General features: G+C 54.3%; 1 protein-coding gene across 2 annotated transcripts in view; it reads right to left on the bottom strand.

Annotated features, from left to right (window-relative positions):
* Positions 1–324: 324 nt before the first annotated feature.
* SGSM1 (small G protein signaling modulator 1) overlaps positions 325–20,042 on the bottom strand; it is a 32,484-nt gene continuing 12,766 nt past the window's right edge. Inside the window, exons 4-26 of one of the 2 annotated variants that reach the window (XM_086856538.1) lie at positions 19,275–19,437; positions 18,363–18,515; positions 17,796–17,863; positions 17,512–17,657; positions 16,970–17,101; positions 16,331–16,455; positions 14,869–14,936; positions 14,343–14,506; positions 13,823–13,952; positions 12,417–12,587; positions 11,413–11,551; positions 11,089–11,153; positions 10,249–10,394; positions 9,621–9,749; positions 9,028–9,210; positions 7,290–7,361; positions 6,183–6,764; positions 5,331–5,455; positions 4,108–4,190; positions 3,790–3,899; positions 3,496–3,592; positions 3,007–3,174; positions 325–2,646 (exon numbers count right to left, since the gene is read on the bottom strand). In XM_086856538.1, the coding sequence (XP_086712664.1) occupies positions 2,558–2,646; positions 3,007–3,174; positions 3,496–3,592; positions 3,790–3,899; positions 4,108–4,190; positions 5,331–5,455; positions 6,183–6,764; positions 7,290–7,361; positions 9,028–9,210; positions 9,621–9,749; positions 10,249–10,394; positions 11,089–11,153; positions 11,413–11,551; positions 12,417–12,587; positions 13,823–13,952; positions 14,343–14,506; positions 14,869–14,936; positions 16,331–16,455; positions 16,970–17,101; positions 17,512–17,657; positions 17,796–17,863; positions 18,363–18,515; positions 19,275–19,437 (3,308 nt within the window). In that variant the 3' untranslated portion in view covers positions 325–2,557. The remainder of the gene's footprint in view (positions 2,647–3,006; positions 3,175–3,495; positions 3,593–3,789; positions 3,900–4,107; positions 4,191–5,330; positions 5,456–6,182; positions 6,765–7,289; positions 7,362–9,027; positions 9,211–9,620; positions 9,750–10,248; positions 10,395–11,088; positions 11,154–11,412; positions 11,552–12,416; positions 12,588–13,822; positions 13,953–14,342; positions 14,507–14,868; positions 14,937–16,330; positions 16,456–16,969; positions 17,102–17,511; positions 17,658–17,795; positions 17,864–18,362; positions 18,516–19,274; positions 19,438–20,042) is intronic. The other variant, XM_086856539.1, reaches the window with a different exon arrangement.

The following is a 20,042-nucleotide window of genomic DNA, read 5'->3' as shown; positions in this document are numbered from 1 at the left end:
TGGGTTCCCACAAGCACAAGAACTTGCCCAGCAACACAGCTGAAACAAATTTTTTTATATTATTTTTCCCTCTTTTTTTTTTTTTTTTTTTTTTTTTCCTCTTGTCCAGTCTTAAAATCAGAACCAAGATGAAGCCAAACTGAGGTTGTGATGGTGGCTCTGCTCTGAGCTTCCTGTTGCCCCACCAGAACAGCCCTCCCAGCACTGGGACAGTGACAGATTGGCACATCATGGAATAGGTGCTATAGAAACCACACAGTTCTTAGAAGCAAAAAATTTCTCAACCCACCCCCCCTTCAAAAAATAACCCACTTAGTTCACATATTTTCTCTCTATACTGTATATATATTATATATAGACACGATTCTCTGGTAAACATTTACAAGATATCATAAATAACATTGAAAATTTCTATCTCCATTTGCACAACAGCGCGCACTCACACGCCAGCACACAAGGACACACAGTCAGGTACAATCAATAAATAAATACTTTTTTTCCCCCCCCCAGAAATTATTCAAAAAACACTGCTATTGAGCGGCCCAGAGACACTCTCAGTTAATACAGACAGCAAATATTGTGCAGAATTTCTTGGCTGTTTTTGTCTAAAAACCAAGGAAAGCTTGAAAGGTTTAGTGTCAGCAACGTCACTTGGTCAGGTGGTGTTTCCTGTGGGTCCCTGTCCCTCAGGAAGGGGAGAACAGAGCACATCCCTTTCCCTCCAGACAGGTGACAGATCTGTCCTAGAACCCTGAGGGAAAAGGAACAGCCTGGGAAGGAGAGAGGATTCAAGATTTTCACTCTGCTTGGTGGAAAGACAAAAGATTCCCACAGGAACTGGCAGATCTCAAGCTCTTTGTTTCCTTTGGGTTTTTACTGCTTCAGGGAATTTCCCAGATTGTTGAACACATCTTGTTGGGATTATGAGGGTTGGCCATTGCTCTCCCCCTGCCCCAGCCCCTTCCCCAAAGGGTTCAGGATGTGCCACTGCCTTTTCCAGCTGTGACCTCCACGTCCCAGAACACAGAAATTGCTGATTTGCTCAGAAACAGCAAACCACTCTATCACGCTCCTCAGACCTTCCCTGAAGCAGCATTTTTCCCTGGTGCAGATTGACAACTGCCTTTTTTTTTTCTGCCAGCAACATCTGACACGTGCCACGAGCCAACACAAACCAGCACAGACAGAAATTCCATGGTGGCAGGAGGAATGACCCCTTTCCCTCCCATGGGAGCACTCCAGCAGCAAGGCAGGAGCAGGGCCAGAGGAGAGCACACACACAGCACACATTGCACCAGGGGGGAACACAAATGTTTGCAGCAAAACTTGAGAGAAAGTACCCTCAGAGAGAGCTCCAGCCCTCCCTGTCTGGGCTGGACCCTCCACCCACCCCCTCTCCTTTTCCTGTATTGTTTTTACCTGAGTTGAAAAATGACTCGGAAGCCTCTGCAGGGCAGCCTGTGTGGGACACAGCAGCTGGAGAGGCACTTCATGCAGTGGGCTCCAGGCTGTGCAGGAAAAGTGGCCACACAAGTGCATCTTCCCAAAGCAAAGACCACTCAGGGACCTTGGGCTATTTTCCTCTCACAGGCCTGTGGGAGAAGCCCACCAAGACCTAACTGGAGATGCTCAGTGTGTTTAGGAGACTCAACAGCCAGCCCTGAAGCTGTCAGAGGGAAAGTCAGGATAATCAGGAGCTCTGACTTGCCTTCTGAGGAGCCCTTCCCTCACAAGAGCTCAGGGGAACAACAAGGAGACCAGACTCTGACCACAGGCAGCTAAAGTAAGGCAGGTAAGAAAACCTCCAGCCCTGAGTTCCCAGAGGAGGTCAGGACCAGATTTCTCAGTGTTCAGAGAACATTACAGAGGCTGGATTTTGAAAAATAACCCCAATGCTGAATTTGGAGCTGCTCTGAAAATCCATCCAGACACGAAGCTCTTGTGTGCTCGGATATTGTAGGAACAATGTAAAACCCCAGGGGAAAAACAGAGCCCTAAAAAAAGAAAATACTGAAGGGGAAGCAATGTGTAGAGGGACGAGATCAAAAGAGGAATTTCTGTGATCAAAGTCCCCCCCCATTACTGGCAGAACCTCGTTGTGTTGGTGAGAGGCTGAGAACTGGCAGCATCCCTGTGCTGCCTGAGCTCACAGGGCTGGCTGCCTTCCCACACCACAGGGAAGGGCTGCCCAAGGAAGCAGCTTTCCAAGGAATCAGCTTTCCCTCTGTGCCACCAAGCTCTGCTCCCCCAGCCCCCGAGCTCCGCCCTGGGATGTGGCAACGCCGGGGCAGTTTTGGTGGCCACGGCAGCTGCTGCCTCTCCAAGGGCAGGAAGCCACTGCCTGGTCCTGCTCCCAGCACGGGAACACACCTGGAGGGATCTTTGGTTGAGTCACTGCAGAAGGTCTGAGCCGGGGCCTGTGCTGAGCCCAGCTCACATAGCAGCACGTGTCCCACCACCTGAGTCCCACAGGTGTGGCACCTGGAGAAACAGGAGAAGGGAGCCAGCATCGGAGGGGAGTCCCGGCTCTTTGGGTGCCTCGTCTGCCCCACGTCCTTCATTTGTTCTCGATCAGAGTCTGCACTTTATAGACCAGGTCCCGAGCCAGCTTCAGGATCTGTTTGGTGTTGTGGCGTTCTGCCATTTCTGCAACACAGACAGAGGGACCAGACCGGTCAGACCTGAGCAGCCCCCACCCCACAGCTCTGCTGGGGACATTCCCAACCTCCCCTCACAGGGACACCTGGCTCTGGAGAGCCATCCTTAACCAGCCCCTTGGGATGGGGAAAGCAGCAGGAAGCACTGCCCAAACCTCAGCTCCCTTCAACACATCCAGGTTGGCCACTGCTGAGGAGAGCAGGTGGATTCCATCCCCACTCATCCCTCAGGGCCCTGGATGTCAAACATTTCCAGCATTGCCCAGATGTGACTGTCCACAAGCCAGCCACGTGCTGCCTAAACCTGAGCAGCTACCCCAAACCCAGCCCAACAGAGCACCAGCTGTACCATTGAAAAACTTGATGATGTCTGTAAAATCCATGTTGTTCTCCAGGATGATGTCCCGGTACATCTCCACCAGGGCCAGGGCTATGAAGAGCACGTAGTGAGCAGAGGAGACGTGAGCAGCAGCCCAGATGGTCTCCCAGACGGCGAAGACGTCGTCGTACACCAGCTCTGTGAGCAGAGAACAGCAGTTACCACTCCACTCACCCCACCCTGGCTCACAGAGCTCTCAGCAGTGCTGGGGAGACACGCTGGGTGCTTCCTTCCCACAGGAACCTGCTCCAGCTGGGAGCAGTAAGTCAGACACAGGCCACAGGACACACTCGTGAAGAGGCTCAGCAGCAGCTCTGGAACAACGGGTTCTGTATCTAGACAGAACAATCAGCCAGACATAAACCAGGGAAAAGTGGAAAGGAATTAAAAATAAGTTTAAACCTGCTGAGAAGCCTGGAAGCAGACCCTGCCCCACCCTTGGGTGGTCTCAGCACACACCTCTCTTGAAGTCCAGGAGAAACCATCGGTAGCAGAAGTAGAAATGAGTATAATCTCCATTCTGGTGCATCAGCTCAAAGAGCTCAGAGTCCAGAATCTGTCAAGAAAAGCCAAAAGAAACTCAGGAATGCACACACACAGCACCAGCTCCCACCAGCTTCTCTCTCCCTTTCCCGGCAGTCCTAAGAGCCCCTGCTGTCCTTCCTGCTCCCCAGCATTAAACCCCAGCTCCTCCAGGACCAGCTTTCCCTCCTGGGTGAGAGGAGCTGTCATCTCTGTGGCAGGAACTCTCACCTGGATCAGTGACCTCATGTTGGCAAAGTGGGTGTCCATGGCTCCTCCATGGGGGAAGTTCTGGTTCATCCTCTTCATCAGCTCTGTGAAGCAGCTGAAAGCCAGAGCCTCTGTGCAGGGAGGAGAGACATCACTACTGCTGCTTCTGCAGAAAGCTCACCCTGGCCCCAGGGTGTGTTCCTGGGAGCCAGGCAGCATCAGGGACAAACGGGATCCTGCTCCACACCTCCAGGCACCGCACTGCTAAGGGCACCTGGCACATCCCCCGCCAGATCCCCACACAGGGACAGGGAAAGCAGAGCAGAGCCACCCACTCACCATCATCCAGGATGACCAGGAGAGGGGCCAGCAGGTCACACATCCCCTGCACGTAGCCAATCTCAATGTGCTGCCAGATGTAGCTGTGTGAGAGAGCAGGAGAGGTGACCTGGGACCTGACTGCCGTCATCTGCCACCCCCCTTTGCCCATGCCCTGTCTCCCTTCCCAGGATGCTGGGGTAAATCACACCTGTTCATTCTGCTATCCCTGTGCTGCAAATGATTAAATTCTTGTGGTGCCCCTCAGGTAAGGCATGCATGGCACAGTCCTGGATCAACACCCTGCCACAGCCACATCCAGGGTCAATCCAGGGCTGTGCTGTGGCCATTGCAGGGAAAAATCAGTGCAGGGAAAAGCAAAATGGGGAAGCACAACACAGTGGGGTCATTGATTAAAGGGCAGAGACTGATAAAATTTGTTCATCACTCAATCTCATCCTTCTCCCTCCATTCATCCCCTTGGTTCTCTGCAGACTCTGCCTGCCTCGCCTTCCCATTCCCAGTGTCCCAGGAAGCACCCAGCCCTGCAGGGATATCTTCCCTTATTTGGTAGCAAGGCAAAATGTGTTCTGAGAGGACTCAGATCTGCTGCTGGCACAAGGGAAGGATCTTTTCCATCCTGCCCATTGGTTTTCCAAAATGTGCTGTGCTGAAGGTCTAATCTCAGCAGAGATCTCCAGCTCTGGCTGTCGGGTGAAGTGACAGCACTGATGGAACAGCAGCTTCTCCTCATGTTTGCAAGATGAGTAATAATATTTTATCCTTTGCTCCCTGTGAAGCAGCAGCTGAGCTGGAGCTGGTCTGAGTCTGTGAGTGTCACTAGGCAAGCTCTGAGTCACAGGGACTCAGAAATGCACCCAGGTCTGGCTCTCTCCTGGGATTTTGGGTAGGCACAAACCATTCCGGTGCTTCAGGCACTTTCTCATTAGCACTACAGCTCTGTGGGCTGATCCTCATTAAAACATTTTGCAGGTATGCTCCAGGAAGCAGGTGGGCTGCACTATGTTCCTGGGCAGCCCAGGGAGCCTCTGCCTTGGCCAAAACCACAGGACACAGCAGTGATGGGGAAGGACAGCCAGACACCTCGGTCTGGGAACTCAGAGCTGTGGCCCCAGTGCTGGGATGACGAGGGGAGGAAGGCACGGAGCAAAACTCATTAACCACAACACAGTTTGAGGCTCCAGCCTGCAGGTGAATCCCAGGAAGCCCCCCACAGCCCCCACCTGCACATGACATTGCGGAGCTTCTCCAGGTTGGCAGGGGTGAAGTACCAGTAGTTGCGGTCACAGCGCTGCACATCCTTCTCGATGCGGTGCAGGTTCACCGTGTACATGTCCAGCAGCTCTGGCTGCCCAAAACAAGAGCAGAGTCGATTTGTTTTCCAGTAAAAAGCAGGGAGGGAGTTGCAAGGGCAGTAGAGTGACAGGGCAGAGTTTGGGTGGAAGGTGGGAGCCCCTCTATGCCCAGCCAGGCAAGTGCAGGTAAACTCTGCCCCTCCACTCAGCCCCAGTGAGGCACATCTGGAGTGTGGTGTTCAGTTCTGGGCTCCACAGCTCAAGAAAGACAAGCTGCTGCCAGGGAGGGTCCAGCAGCAGCCAGAGAGATTATTTGGGGTCTGAAGTATCTCTCTGATGAGGATAGACTGCAGGAGCTGGGCCTTGTCAGTCAGGGCAAGACAAGACTGAGAGGAAATCTCATCAATCCATACAAACATCTCAAATCATGTGCCAAAAGGAGAGTGACACTCTTTTCAGTGGTGCTGAGTGACAGGACAAGGAGCAATGGCCATTAACTGAAACACAAGTTCCACCTCAACATGAGGAAAAACTTCTTCCCATTCAGGGTAGCAGAGCCCTGGAACATCTGCCCAGGGAGAGCACGGAATCTCCTTCTCTGGAGACATCCCAAACCCACCTGGACACGTTCCTGTGTCACCTGCCCCAGGTGACGCTCCCTTGGCAGGGGGGTTAGGCTGGATGATCTCCAGAGGACCCTTCCCACCCCAGCTCTTCTGGAGTTCTGTGGTCCTGTGAGGCATCCAGGAAGGAACCCCCCCTGGCCAGGTCTGTACTTACAGAGTAGGTGACACCCGTGGAGGAGAGAGCAGCTGGTTCACTGCTGGTCAGGTCAGTCACAGTCAGAGAGTCCAGCTGTGGGTACAGACTCTCCATTTCTGGCTCCTCAGAGAGGTTGTCCTCACTCTCCACCAGGCTCTGCTTCTCAGCCTCGCTGTCTGCCCAGCTCTCCACCACAGCCAGGGCCACGCTGTCACTGTCATGCAGGAGCCCCGCCGAGCCCTCACCCATGGGGACAAAGTCCACACTTCCACCGGTGGGAAATTCACCTTCCAGGCTGTCTTGGCCTTCCAGCTTCTCCTGCTGGACACCATCCGTGTCCGGTGGGGCTGGCACATCGGACCCAGCAGCCTTGCCCTGGGAGCTGGATGAGGATTTGGTGGTTTCCAGAGCACTGTCCTCGTTGCTGAAGCTGCGCTCTGAGAACCCCGATGTGATGGAGAAGTTTTGGGAGGAGGGGTGCCCAGAATCAGGAGAACACGTGCCATTGGGGACTGTCCCATTTGGGATCTTGCTTTGCTTGCCATCTTCCAGCTGAGAATCCACTTCAGTCTGTTCAACCTCATCCACGGATTCAAACACCTGCAAAGTGGGAAGATATCCCAGGCATCCAGTGAGTGTTGGGAACACAGGCACTACGTCCCCAAGAGCTGTATACTCGTAGTGCCCATGTTCCCAGCAGTGCACAGAGGAAAATCCCCCTTTAGCTTCTTCTCCCTGGATTTGAGTCAGTGCTTGGTCGTTTGCACAGCTCCACAAATCCCTGCTCAAAAAGGACTTTGCTTGGCATTATATTATTATAATATTATATTATATATTATATTATTATTATATTATTATGGGCAGAAATTTCAACAGGTGTTAAACACCTGGGAATGAACAGAGGGAGCAGCCATGGGCCTTCAGGTGTGAGGCCACGGGGCAGAGCTGGCAGGTGAACACTGAACACCACGAGCAGAGCTCTGTTCTGACATCAGCAGCTCCAAAGCAGGCTGGGGACTCATTCACCTCTCCCAGCCCTGGTTCTGTTTGCCAGAAATCATTGTGGCTGTGGTGAGGGGTCAGCCCAAGCCAAGGGCACAAGGGATGGAGGGACAAGGGGCTCACCTGGGTGCTGGAGCTGGAGTCACTCTGCAGCCGGGCGTGATTCTGCCGGCCGGAGCTGCAGCTCTGCGAGGACTGCAGAGGACAGGGAGAAGAGAAAGAAAAGAGAAGATAAAGTGTCAGGGTGAGGGAACTCAAGCAGAGGTGGTGCTTCTGCAGGTGAAGAAGCAGCAGAAAATGCATCCAGTAAATATCTGACCCTTGGAGGATGTTCCTGTCACATCAGTGCTGCTGCAGCACCCAGCCCTGCCTCAGCCCCAACACTGCTGGGAAGGTGACAAAGCCAAAGCCCCAGGTCACTGCACTTGTTCAAGTGCTGTGTGCTGGGTCTGAAGGAGCTGCTTTCTTCTGGCCTGCACGGAGATCACGTTGCCTCCCTGGAGTGCAAATTTCTACAAATCTCTGTCCTAATTTGGCAGCAATGCAGCTCAGCCCAGCTCAGTTTACATAAACGATGAAGTCAGGCTATAAAACAGTCCCTCTAAGCATATTCATGCTTTTTTCCTTTTCTTCAAGGACAAATATTGATGTTTTAAGCCAGACTCAGTGGAAGCAGCTCCTCTCAAAGTCACGAGCACCCTGTTCTGGCTTCCAGCTGAAGCACAGAGGGAAAGGCTGGGCTCTGCAGGCACCAGCTCCTTGCTCAGCTCCGTGGGGTCCCTCTGAGCAGCCAGTCCTCAGTGAGAGCAAGTCCTCCCCATTAGCTGAGCAGAGGTGCAGAGCATGGCCATGACACCACACACAAACAATAGGATTATAAGAAAATACAGCACATTCAGAACAGCAGTTGTCCCCACCCTTGTATTGTGGGTGTTTGCTGGGCAGGGCTCTGGTGAGGAGAGGAAGGGCGACAGTTTTCCTCCATTTCCATGGGAGCACTTAAAACAGGAAATTTCAGGTCGAGATGGGAAAGGGGGGAAACTTTGCATGTGTTCACTCTGCCAGCTCCCTTCCCAGTTCCCAGAACACGTGGATATAAAGGAAGAGCCACAATGGAGGTGCTGAGGGGATGGGAATGATTCCCAGGGCTTCAGCCTATGGAGCAGCGCCTCTTCTCACCCTGAGAGCTGCATCATCCTGTCCCTGGCTCAGACCTGCTTTCCCTGCATCTCTCCCTCTCTGGGCACACAAGTAGCCTGCAGCACTGGGGCTGAGCTCATCTCTTTCCCAAAGCACCCACACAAACTTCCCAGAGGGAAGCAGATCAAGTCTCCAGCGCTCACCTCCCCTCACCTCTGGGCCAGCAGCCTGAGGTCAGGGAATGCTCTGCCATGCTGGGCTCTTCTCCTCCAAGGACAAAACACTCATGGAAACACTCCCTGGACTCTGTTCCCAGGACTGCCTTTCCTTTCACAGGCTTTTCCCTCCACACAGGTTTGGGCTGTGGATCTCATTCCTCACTGCATTGCTAAAAGCCAGTCCCAAGGGGCTGTGTGTCCCCATGGATGACACTGAGGGCGTGCTGAGGCTTCTTCCATCCTGGAGCCAGGAAGCCCAGTGCTCTGCTTCACAGCCCCTTAGTGCCAGGAACATGCTCTTCCTCCTCCTCCCTTCTTCAAACCCTCTTCCACGGAGCTAATCCTGATGTGCCCCAGGAGTGCATCGGGTAATGAGGATCTCACTCCCACGGAATACAGTGAGGAGCAAGACACACAGGTGGGGACAAGGGTCAGGGGAGGAGGGTGGGCAGGACCCCACACGGACTCTGGGTGGGCACTGCCCAAGCCCCCCACGCCCTCACCTCGTTGCTGATGGTCGAGTCCCTGTGCATCATCCTCTGGATGTGGGAGTCCAGGCTGGCCCCCGAGGAGCACTTGGCCAGGGCTGCGGCGTGGGACTCCTTCTCGCGCTGCCGGACGATGGCCTCGCAGCCCAGCCACTCTGCCATCGTGTGCTCGTAGCACGCCCGGGTCTGCTCATCAGCCTGGGACATGGGGGGGACAGGGGCTGGGAATGGCTGTCCCTGGAGAGCCCCAAACCAGCCCCTCCTGCGCCCCACACAGCGGGGTGCACCCTTGTGTGAACGGCAGCTCGTGGGACGCAGCCACCCTTACCCTGCACAGCGCCTGATCCGCAAAACGTGGCTGAAATTTGGATGGAAAAATGCCCATCCATCTCCTCCCCGCCCTCCCAAGGCGCACAAGGCACTGAATATGAGGAGCTGCACAGGCCAGTGACAAGCTTGGCCCTATCAATTCCTGATCCAAGTGTTTGTCCCACTCCTGCCCCCATCCCAGTGCAGAGTGGACATGAGGCCCAGCGGGCTCACCGCTAACAGACCCTTCCACTGGGCAGGACCAGGGCACACAAAGCTGGCAGCACACCCTCACCAACCTCCTTCCTCTCCGCCTCCGTCATCCCAAACTGGTAATGGCCCAGCAGGAAGGGCCACACCGCCTTCCTGATCTCGTGCTGGATCCCGCCGTAGTAGATCAGCCGCAGCAGCTCCTGGTCCTCGTAACTCTGTGGGAAGAGCCTGGGTCAGGGACAGACACAGCCAGCACAGGGGGTGTATGGCTGTCCCCCACTTCAGCACCCAGAGCTCTCCCAGACCCCAACCAACCCCAGCCTCACTGCCAGTGATCCCTCAGAACCCTGCATGGGCTTAAGGAGAGCCACAGGCTGCTGTGGGTGGACATTTTGACTCTCCACACCAACAAGCGGCCCACCAAAGTCACCGAGGGCCACTGCTGTGCCTCTGAGCTGGCAGCACATCAGGACCCCAGTCAGGACAGCAGTGACAGACACTGCTGCAGGCAGGCTCTGAGCAGAAGCACTTTAAGAAGAGCAGCATTCACTCCTCAGCTCTCACGTACTGAGGATGAGGATTAGGATTAGCCTCGGGCTCTGTGCAGCCTGGCTGATTTCCCCCCTTGAGGAACTTCTTGATGTGTTTCACCACCTCCCCATGATGCACCCACTTCAGTGACACTGCCCTGGTGTCCCCAGGGCGTGGCCCTACCGAGCTGTCCTGCAGGTATCTGTGCCAGATGTCCACGGTGAGCCCGGCGCTGGCGCTGCAGGGCACGTCGGGGGACACGATGCTGTGGTTCACCAGCGCTGACAGGTGGGTTCTCACCGTGGACAGGTGTCTGCAGTAGGCCAACCCTGCAGCAGGAACACCACACCTTCAGCTGTGGAACTCCAGGAAACATGAGGATTGCCACAAAAGAGTGTTTTCACTTTTACACCAATAGTTAATTATTTTGTTTTATACCTCTTTGCTGCAGTGCAGACTTTCTTAGCCTAACATTTAACCCTAACCTTAAACTTCTTATTACCTTTTTAACTACTTCTATATCTCAGCTTTAAAACCTTAAAACTTTCTACTGCTTAGCTTAATGTCTTTCTATTTAAACTACACACACAAAGTTTCTAAATCCTTCTGGATTTAAAGGCAGAAGCCTTTTCCAAGGCCTCAGGTTGAACCCTGTGTTCATTTCTATGTTTAAGCTTGCATGTACAAGATTTTGAGAACTTTCTGTGCTTGGAATTCCTACAAAGGATGAAGAGCAGGAGAAAGGGCCCTGGGGAAGACCCTCTGCAGCCACACTCTGCCCTTGGAGCAGGGAATCCACCAGGACAGGTCCCTCATCTTGGTACCCCCAGTGCTGCTGCTGGGGCTCGAGGCTGAGAGTCACACTCCAGCTCTTTGCTCCCCACCCTGAGCACCTGCAGCAGGCTGGTCCCAGTTCCCCCAGCCACTGCCAGCTGACCCCAGCACCACTCCCAGCCCGGAGCCCAGGACCTCATCCCTCATCCAGTCTCATCCCAAGGCAGCAGGGGGGTGACAAGTACTTACAGCCATAGAAAGCCCGGGACAGAATCTGGTACTTCATGTTGTCACACAGTAGCTTCAGTGGAGCTCTGCCAACAGAAACACACAGGATGTGAGGGGACAAAATGCCCCTGTTCATGCCCTCAGCCTGGCTGTGATCCCACTGATCCTGCAGAGATCCACCAGGGATGCTGCCCGGCTTCGGAGCAGCCATTCCTGCTGCCAGGCTCTGGGGCAGCTGAGATGTCCCAGATGCAGGGACAAGCCTCACCTCAGCCCCATCCCACTGACCCTGCCGTGGTTCCTGGCACTGAGCCCTGGCTCTGCTGTGCCCCTGGCTCCTCGTACCTCTCGTGGCTGCAGCCATTGGCGGGGCCCCCGTCGGAGGAGCCGCTCTGGGAGCAGGAGGAGCAGGAGGATTTGCGGGTGCTGGGCTGCCACATGGGGGGCAGGACAGCCCCTGGAGTGTCCATCAGGTCCTGGGGCACTGCAGGAGGGCAGAGAGGATCATCAGCTACAGCCTGGCACTGCCCTGGAGTCAGGGAGATACAGGGGCCCAGCAGAGAGAGAGCTTTCATCCCGCTCTTCCCAAGGAGGCTCCAGCTACCAAGCAGGGCCCACCACAGGGAATCACAGCACTGGTGAGCTCAGGAGAAAGGAAAGGGAACAAAGAGCACTGATGGGAGACAACCATCACTAATTAACCAGCTAATGCAGAAAGCTGATCTTAAACTGCTTCGTGCTGACCAAGGCAGAAACCCAACACCCCAGGCAGAGGCTCCAGAGAAGGGGCTGCAGAGAGAAAACAGGATTGAAATCAGCTGCTGTCCCAGGCATAGGGTATTACTGGAAGGGAAAAAGGCCCATCCCTCAAAGGATCTCATCCAGAGATCAGGGAAAGAAGGGAGCATCCAAATCACGAGACAGGAGATGAAGACTTGGATGAAGAGGTTGAGAGGGACAGCAGGAGCTCTGTATGTTGTCACTTGTTAATCCCTGCTTAAACTCAAAGTGCTGCTGCAAAGGCCTCGGGTCCTGCTCCACACATGACCCAGACCATGAGGAATAATCTTTTTTACTCCTCCTTGGAAATTAAATTGTGGTAGAAATCTCATCTTCTGGCTGAGCAGAAGTGTCCTTGCTCTCTCTTGGTCTCACTGGCTCTCCCAGCTTGTAATAAGGAATAGATTACATTGGCAGGAAAAATATTGAATTATTCCCACAAAAGTCCTTTCCCCTCGCATTGAGCTGATGGGTCAGTGATGGTCAGTGGTGACAGGGACAGCTCTACAGGACCTCCCAAGTGACAACACAGGCGAGCTGAGCACCAGACCCAACCAACAGCTCATTACACTGAGGCCTGGAGGTGCCCAGAGCAGCACGGAGAGCTCGGGATGTGCCAGAGAGACTCAGACACCATTTAGGGATCACCACCATCTTGCTTCCAGCTGGAATCTTCATGATCTTCCCTCTCCCAGCAGTCACAGGCACAAGGAATGGGTGAAAAGCACCATTAATGGCAACTAGAGACACAGAGAGAGGACAAAGGCACCAATGAAAGGGGAGAAAGGAAGAATCTGTGGAGAAGAGAGAATGATGCAGTTCCACCTCTGGCTGGGGAGGTGCACAGGAACAGCACAGGCTGTGATGACGCCAGCTGAGTAGATGGCAGCAATTCATTTCCCAGAAAATGTGGCCCCCAGCATGGAATTTTAAGGGGTAGATCAAAAGGCAGCCACAGAAAGGCACATCTCTATCTGCTGTTTTAGCTTCAATCAGGTTTTTATCTGACTCACTGAATCGTGTTAGTCAGCTGAAGGCAGGGAGAACCAAGTATAATCTCAACTGACGTTATGGAGGAGTCACAGCAGATGTAATTTCTCCCTCATAGCCTCCAAAATGCAGGAAAAAGGTTTCCATCAGATTTCAGAGCATTTTTAAAAAGCACTCTGCAAGTCTTCTATCTAAAACTCACGCTTTCCCCCTCATAAAGTCACCTATGATGTCCCCAGAGGTCAGAAAACAGTTCTTGGCATCCCAGAGAAGAGTGAGGACAAATGTCCAGACATTTCAGCCAGGTTCAGATCATTCACCACCAGACATGAAGAGGCATTTCTGGTTTGGAGAATCCAGCAGCATCCCCTCCCTCGAGTTAGGGACTGAAGACAGGTGGGTGCAGCCTGGCAGCACCCAGAGCAGGGTGCTGTGACCTCCCCTTTGAGCTGCAGGAGCCACACTGAAGGAACATCACTGGGTTTAGTGCAGCCTGGGGGCAGCAAGAGAAGAATCAGCCCTGGGGGCATCTGATGGCAGAAGGTGGCCCCCAGGTGACCAAAGTGAACCTTCTTACTGAAATTATGTGTAAGAGGGGCTTTTTCTGACCATTAATGTTGTTGTGCAGCTGCAGAAACAAAGGACTCAGTAGCAAGTGGAAGGGAAAAAAAAAAAACCAAACAGAATCATGGAATGATTTGGGTTGGAAGGGAATTTAGAGATCATTTAGTTCCACCCCCTGCCATGGGCAGGGACAACTTTCACTATCCCAGGTTACTCCAAGCCCCATCCAGCCTGGCCTTGGACCCTTCCAGGGATGGGGCAGCCACGGCTTCTCTGTGCCAGGGCTTCCCATTCCTTAAATGATGCCATTTAAGATCAGGAAGCACTGGCACAACCAGGGCCCTTCCCCTGGAACCACCTCCTGGTTTGCCCCATGCCCATCAGCACCTACAAACCCCCCCAAAGCCTGCCCTGCACTCACCAAACTCCGCCTGTGTCCCGGGGTAGATGATCCTGAAGACATAATCCGTGGCTTCGTCATCCTCCTTGTCGGACGCGGACTCGGAGGAGCCCTGGGGGCTGCGCTTCCTCAGTTTGGGAAACACCTTTCCCTGGGGGAGCAGAACGTGCCCTTCAGAGCCACCCAGGCCCCACCACCCCCTTCCCGAGCTCCTGCCCCACATGCTTTGCCACGTCTGCACATTCCCTGGGCTGGAGCAGCCCCTGGATCAAGCTTCCAGTGGCAGGTGAATCCATAACCCTGCTGGGCACGGGGTAAGCACAGCCCAGAGAACCAAACCCCATGGGCAGCCCTCCCACACCGCCCCCCCAGCTTTCCAGAGGGCTCTGTTCAGCTGGGCAAGGCCATGAGCTAAACCAAACCACCACATTTTAAGCCCCACCTTCCTTATTAATTTTGGGAGGGGATCATTTAAAACACAGCAGCCGCTAATGCCAGGCAGAGGGTCCACATGGGAACCCAGGCAGGAACGGGCACCCACCTTTCCCCGCTGTGACCAGAGGGGTGGATCCAGCTGCCCGTGGGGCAGGAGGCCATTCTCCAGGCAGGACAGGAACTGCAGCAAGTGTCCTCCACGGGGGAAGCGCAGAGGTGGCCTCTGGATGCCATCCTGGCTCACCAGGACAACCGTGCCACCACTGTCTACTGTTGGCAACAGCGAGAGCAGGCACAGCCATCAGTGAGGGAAACAGCACAGGCCGAAAGGCAGAGGGCAGGAAAGCTCAGGGAATGGAAAATAAGGACTTTCTTCCGTGTTTGGATTCTCCTCTAAGTCCATGGTAAGACAGGCCCTGGGAAAGGCTTGCTGGGATCACCCCCTTGGAAATCAGAGCTCTGCAGGGAGCACTCCCAGCCAAGCACCACAGCTGGGGAAAAGACTTGCCTAGAAGCACTTAAATCATAGTGAGCACCCAGAGCTCTGGGCATCTGCCCTGGAGCCAAAGCAGAACCATCCCAGAGGGAAGGGATCAAGCCCAGGGTGACACAGCCCCCAGCTGTGGCCTTACCTTGCTGGTGGCAGTGCAGATACACGATCTCCTCCAGGCGAATGGTCATGGCATAGTCCCAGTACACGCTGGAACAGAGGGACAGGGAAGCTGTGAGCCTCGAGGGTGTGAGAGGCTCTGCTGCTGCTCACAGCAGCTCCAAATCCTGCTCCAGATCCCCTGGCACCAGGCAAAGCCACAGAAAGGATGAGATCCCAGAGCAGTGATGCCAGCCTGATGAGTGATAACACCCCTCCAGAGCCAGGAGCTGTCCCTGCCACCTCAGCTCAGCCACGGCCAGTCCTGTCCCACCTGCCCTGGGTGGTTTCTCTGCCCTCACACTGTTCCCAGACACAGGAAATGGATCCTGGCTACTGCAGGGAGGGACTGGAGCCCTGCAGAGCTGAGCATTCTCCTCTGAGCACCCCAAGAATCCATCAGGAGCGGCCCTGGAGCCCTGAGGAAATGTTCAGTCAGGTCCAAACCTGGGTTGCTGCTTCTCCCTGGGGCAGGGAAATAAACCCTCACAACTTGTGGGGTTTTTTCAGAGCTTACAACAGATTTGGTCTCAGCTGCTTCTGTTCAAGAACTGTCTCAGCCCAGGCACCTCGAGGTGTCTGAGCAAATCTAGAATATGCTGGAGAGCTGGTGGCCACCAGACAGAGCAGAGAGGCAGGGTTTCATTCCTTTGGAGAGCCCAGCACTGCTGTCCGAGGGTGTCAGCACTCAATCACATCCCACATCTTTGTAACAAAGCAAATTTCCAGATTCTCAGCAGCAGCAGCAGCAGCATCTGCCACTTCATAAAAATAGTGCTTAAATAACATTAAAAACAGCTTGTGAAGGACAGGAAGGTGTGCAAGAGTCACTCCTTGTACAGTCATACTTACTGTGCCATCTGCCTCCTCTCTTCCTTGGTCACGTCTTGACACTGGGAATTTTTAGAGCTTAGGCTGATGCCCAAGGCAAGAACTCAGAAAAGGGGTGTAGAGATGAAAACAGATTTTAGGGGAGGCACAACTGAATGGCCCAGGGGCCAAGAAGAAAGGGGAGATGAAAAGAACACCGGTAAACAAAACCCAGAAAACTACAACTGACAGTGAACGAAACTGAGACCAAGTTTTGCTGAAGAAGATCTCTACTCTATGTCAGAGAATCAGTGTTCTAAACACTCCCACTTTCCTGGAGCCAGGAGAAACCCAGGAGCAGGGTGTGCTGGGAGGGAGGGGAGGGCATTCCCCTCAGAAAATCCCCCAGGGCAACAAATGAAACCACTTTGTGTGTTTTGGAACAAACCCCACTCCCTCGCTGAGCACTTCCCAGCAGAGACACGTCTCACACCACCCCCTGCCACCCTTCCCATTCCAGGCTCAAGGATGATGGTTTTGCTCTGGGACAACGGTGATGGCTTTGCATCCCAGATCCAAACTGTGACCCAGGAGAACATCTCCTCCCTTGCTCTGGTACACTTGGAGCCAGTCACCTCTTCTCGTAGTCCAGGTCCCCCACGGAGCCGTTCATCAGCTGGTTGGGGGTCCACTTCAGTGCCATGATGTCGGCAGTCTGGTGGAGGGACAGATATCCCGGGATTGCCTCCATGTCATCTCGCTGGGGAAGGGAAACATAGCTGGAAGATGCCACAAGAACAAAGCCCTGGAGCCCAGGGCTCACACACAGCCCTGCACGCTGCACCTGAGCCCAAGTCACAAACCAGGGAAACCCGTCGTGTCCCTGGAAAATCTCCTAGCGGAGACTCCAGGACACCTCAAGGCCTTGGAAAAGGGCTGAGAGCAGCTGCCCAGCAAGGAAAACTTAATACCTCCACCTAAAAGCAGTTTGCACTTCATTTAATTGACTACAAGAAGCAGGATGGGATGGGAGAAGGAGTTCTGTGGTAAAGAATGGGCAGGGAGAGGAGCCTGTGTTTCTACCCAGACTGGAGCAGAGCTCTTCCATCCCACTGCGAGGATCCACATCACCAAGACCTCCAGAAACACAGCACATTCACTGTCTTCCCAGATTAAAAATGTGCTTTTCTCCATCCAAGAGCCACTTGGGACAGGAGGAGGTGCTGAGGAGCAGAGCAGTGTTTCAAAGCCCAGGTTTCCCAGCAGGAGCTCACCGGCTGCACCAGGACGTTGTTCTTGCCGTACAGGAGTGTGGCTCGGGAATTCTGGTGCAGGGACTCCACGTAGTCCCTGGCAGACAGGGATGGCCTGTCATCCATGCTGCCACTGGAATGTCTTTTCTGAATCTGCAAGAGACACGCCCACAAAAGTGAGGTGAGCACAGACACCCTCCAGCTTCACAAAAGCTCCTCTTGAACCACCTTCCCTCCTCACTTATACACTTACGAGAGTCACTACTAGAAATCTTTCCCTCAGGGTCCTCTAAGGGGGTTCCTGACCCTGTCCAAGCTTAGAGAAGCCCCAGGAGTGAGCTCTGTTTGCAATGCACAGAGCAGATTCAGCTTTCTGTTTGTACATGATGGTCCCCAGGGACACAGACCCTGGGATGCAGTGCCAGGAAGGTCAGTGCTCTCCATGGGCCACCTTCCCAGCACCTCTGCCTCAAAGACTTCCCTCCTCAGAGGGCTCCACAAGCAAAGGGAGCCCAGATCCTGTGGATCTGGGAGGAGCAGAGAGAGGTTTATCCCCCACTCACGCAGAGCGCCGGGCGCTTGGTGGGCGAGTCCTGGCGGCAGTGGGAGCTGTGGATCCGGTGCCTCTGCACCAGCTCATCCGCAGAGGGGTCTGTCCAGAAGTGGTCAGCAGTCTTCATCTTGGTGTATTCCAGTGCACAGGGCCCCACTGTGGAGAGGAACATCCCAAACATGAGGGAGCCATCCCTGAGCCCACGGCCGCCGTCACCTCCCGGATCTGCAGATCACAGATTTGGGAACATGGGTTTGGAATGCAAGGAGGGAAAGCAAGTAAAGAAAGTGTTACCCAGTAAAGATGCAAGAATTGGCCCATCCACAGGATCCATCAGGAGAGCTTCCTTCTCATAGTACTTACTAGAAGAAATAAAGGACAGCAAAATGCTGGAGGACTGAAAAGTTATAGACAGTTGTTTAAATCCTTGTCATGCCCTTCTCTTTCTGTATCTCCCTTTGATGGGGAGAGGGCAAGAAGCCCTAAACAGGCTGTTTCTGCCAGCTGAGAAATTCCTGGGGAACAGCAACCCTCCTGCAGCACATTGCAAGCATCACCATCTCCTAACTAACCTGTCCCAGGACAGGACACCTCAGCATGTGGATCCCAGAAGACAAGGACAATGCAGCCCTGCCAACCCAGCCATCACCAGGGCCAGTGGGGCCTGCCTGTATTTTAGGGAGTGCACAGTGGTCACCAGCAGCAGGGCATCCATCAGAGTCCCCACGATGGGCACTGAGTGACACACCTGGCCTGTGCCATCCAGGGACTTCCCTGGCCCACGTGGATCCTGGTGTTGCTCAGGCAGCAGCACCCCCAGTGCCATGGACAGGGACACGGGGGGCCTGTGCCAGCACTCACCTGCTGTTCTCCACCAGGTAGTGCACGATTTTATCCAGGACCTTTTCGAAGAGGGCTGTGCGGATCCAGAGGTGCTTGATGGCCTGAGGAGACAGGTTGGGCAGCTTCGGCACCTTGCGCACGTTCTCCGGGACCCCCTGGGCCTGGTTTCGCCTTTAGAGGTACAAGACAAGAGACAACAACACCACAGGCTCATCCCTGGACTCTGAGGGAGCCCAGGGCACTCCTGCCCTGAGTTTGTGGGGTGCTGACTGTGGTGGCTGGGGGATCCCAGGGAATTGCCAGGGACAGAGCTCTGGAGGTGTTTCCTGTCCCTATCCCATCCCCTGCTCCAGAGGGGCCACACCTGCATTTGAAACCAGACGTCACTAAATCAGTTCCCCACTGTGAAGATACCCCAGAACTCTGCTCTCCCTCAGCAGAATCCTCCAGCCCACACATCTTCCCACGGCTGAGCTCACAGGCAGAGCAGCTCATGTTAGGGCAGCTTAAAATTCCTGCCCACAGGTAGCTGCTCCATCCATCTCCCTGCTAATTGTCCAAGGATGAGTAATCCTCTCCCAGACAGCAGCTGAATTACTGCAGGTTCAAGCCCTGCACATCCAGACAGGCCAAACGTGGTTCCAGCTGGCTTGGTGAACTGGTCCATAAACTGTGAGAGCTCAGGAGCAGCGTGCTCAGCTGTCCCTGAAGCACCAGAGCAGAGAGAGTTAGAACTTGTCCACCCCTGCTTAAACCACAACCACAACTCAGCCTCCTAGAACAGCAACCAGCTGGGTCAAGGGATAAAAAACCCAGGAGAAGACTGAAGGAGTGATTCCTCCTGTCGAGGCTGGAGTTGGACCCAAAGCACGCCTCCCACCCCAAAACCCGAGTGAGCAGAGAGGGTTGGCAGCCACGCTGGTGCCTTACGCGTTCTCAATGAGCTGCTCCAGGTCCTGCACCTTCCTGCAGAGCTCCTCTGCCAGGGGGAAGCTCTTGCCCACCTTCATGAACAGCGCTGCGATCTTGTTGCTGCGCAGGAAGCCGGCCGCCCTCCGCTTCAGCCCGAACAGCACACAGCATTCCACGGCGGCTGCAGAGAGCACAGGCCTCGGGATCAGGATATTCCCAGTTGGAAGGACCCACAGGGATCATCACCCTGTGAGTGATTGGCCCGTCAGTGGAACACACAATTATTAGCAGCAAGCAATCGTGGCTTTATTAGCTCTAGCCAGCTGTGCCAGCCTCAGGGTCACTGCAGCACCTTCCCTCAGAGTCAGGCTGAGAGAGTTGGGGCTGCTCAGGCTGGGGGAGAGAAGGTTGTGTGGAGACCTCACAGCAGCTCCCAGGATCTGAGGGGACTCCAAGGAATCCAGAAAGGGACTGTTCATCAGGACCTCTCCCACTAGAGCAGCTTGCTCTAAGCCCCATCCAACCCATCCTTGAATACTTCCAGGGATGGGGCAGCCACAAGCTCCTAAAACTCCTCAGACAGTCAATTTGAAGGCAGAGGCTTCAGGAAATTGTAATCCCATCCCACAGGAGAATTAACAACAAGCACCACAGCTTCTCCAGGCAGGGCAATTGCTGTGCTGGGCAAACAGGCTGACACTCTCCTTGTGGGTTTCTTGTGGATTGTGGGGAAACCAACATTTTTCCCTGATGTTTTCCCTTCAGCCCAACCTAAGGGATGGGCAC

This window comes from Cyanistes caeruleus, chromosome 18 (assembly GCF_971803275.1).
Source record: "Cyanistes caeruleus chromosome 18, bCyaCae1.hap1.1, whole genome shotgun sequence".
Classification (NCBI taxonomy): domain Eukaryota; kingdom Metazoa; phylum Chordata; class Aves; order Passeriformes; family Paridae; genus Cyanistes; species Cyanistes caeruleus.
Note: the sequence above shows the minus strand (reverse complement) of the source record. Positions and strands in the feature narration are given on the sequence as shown.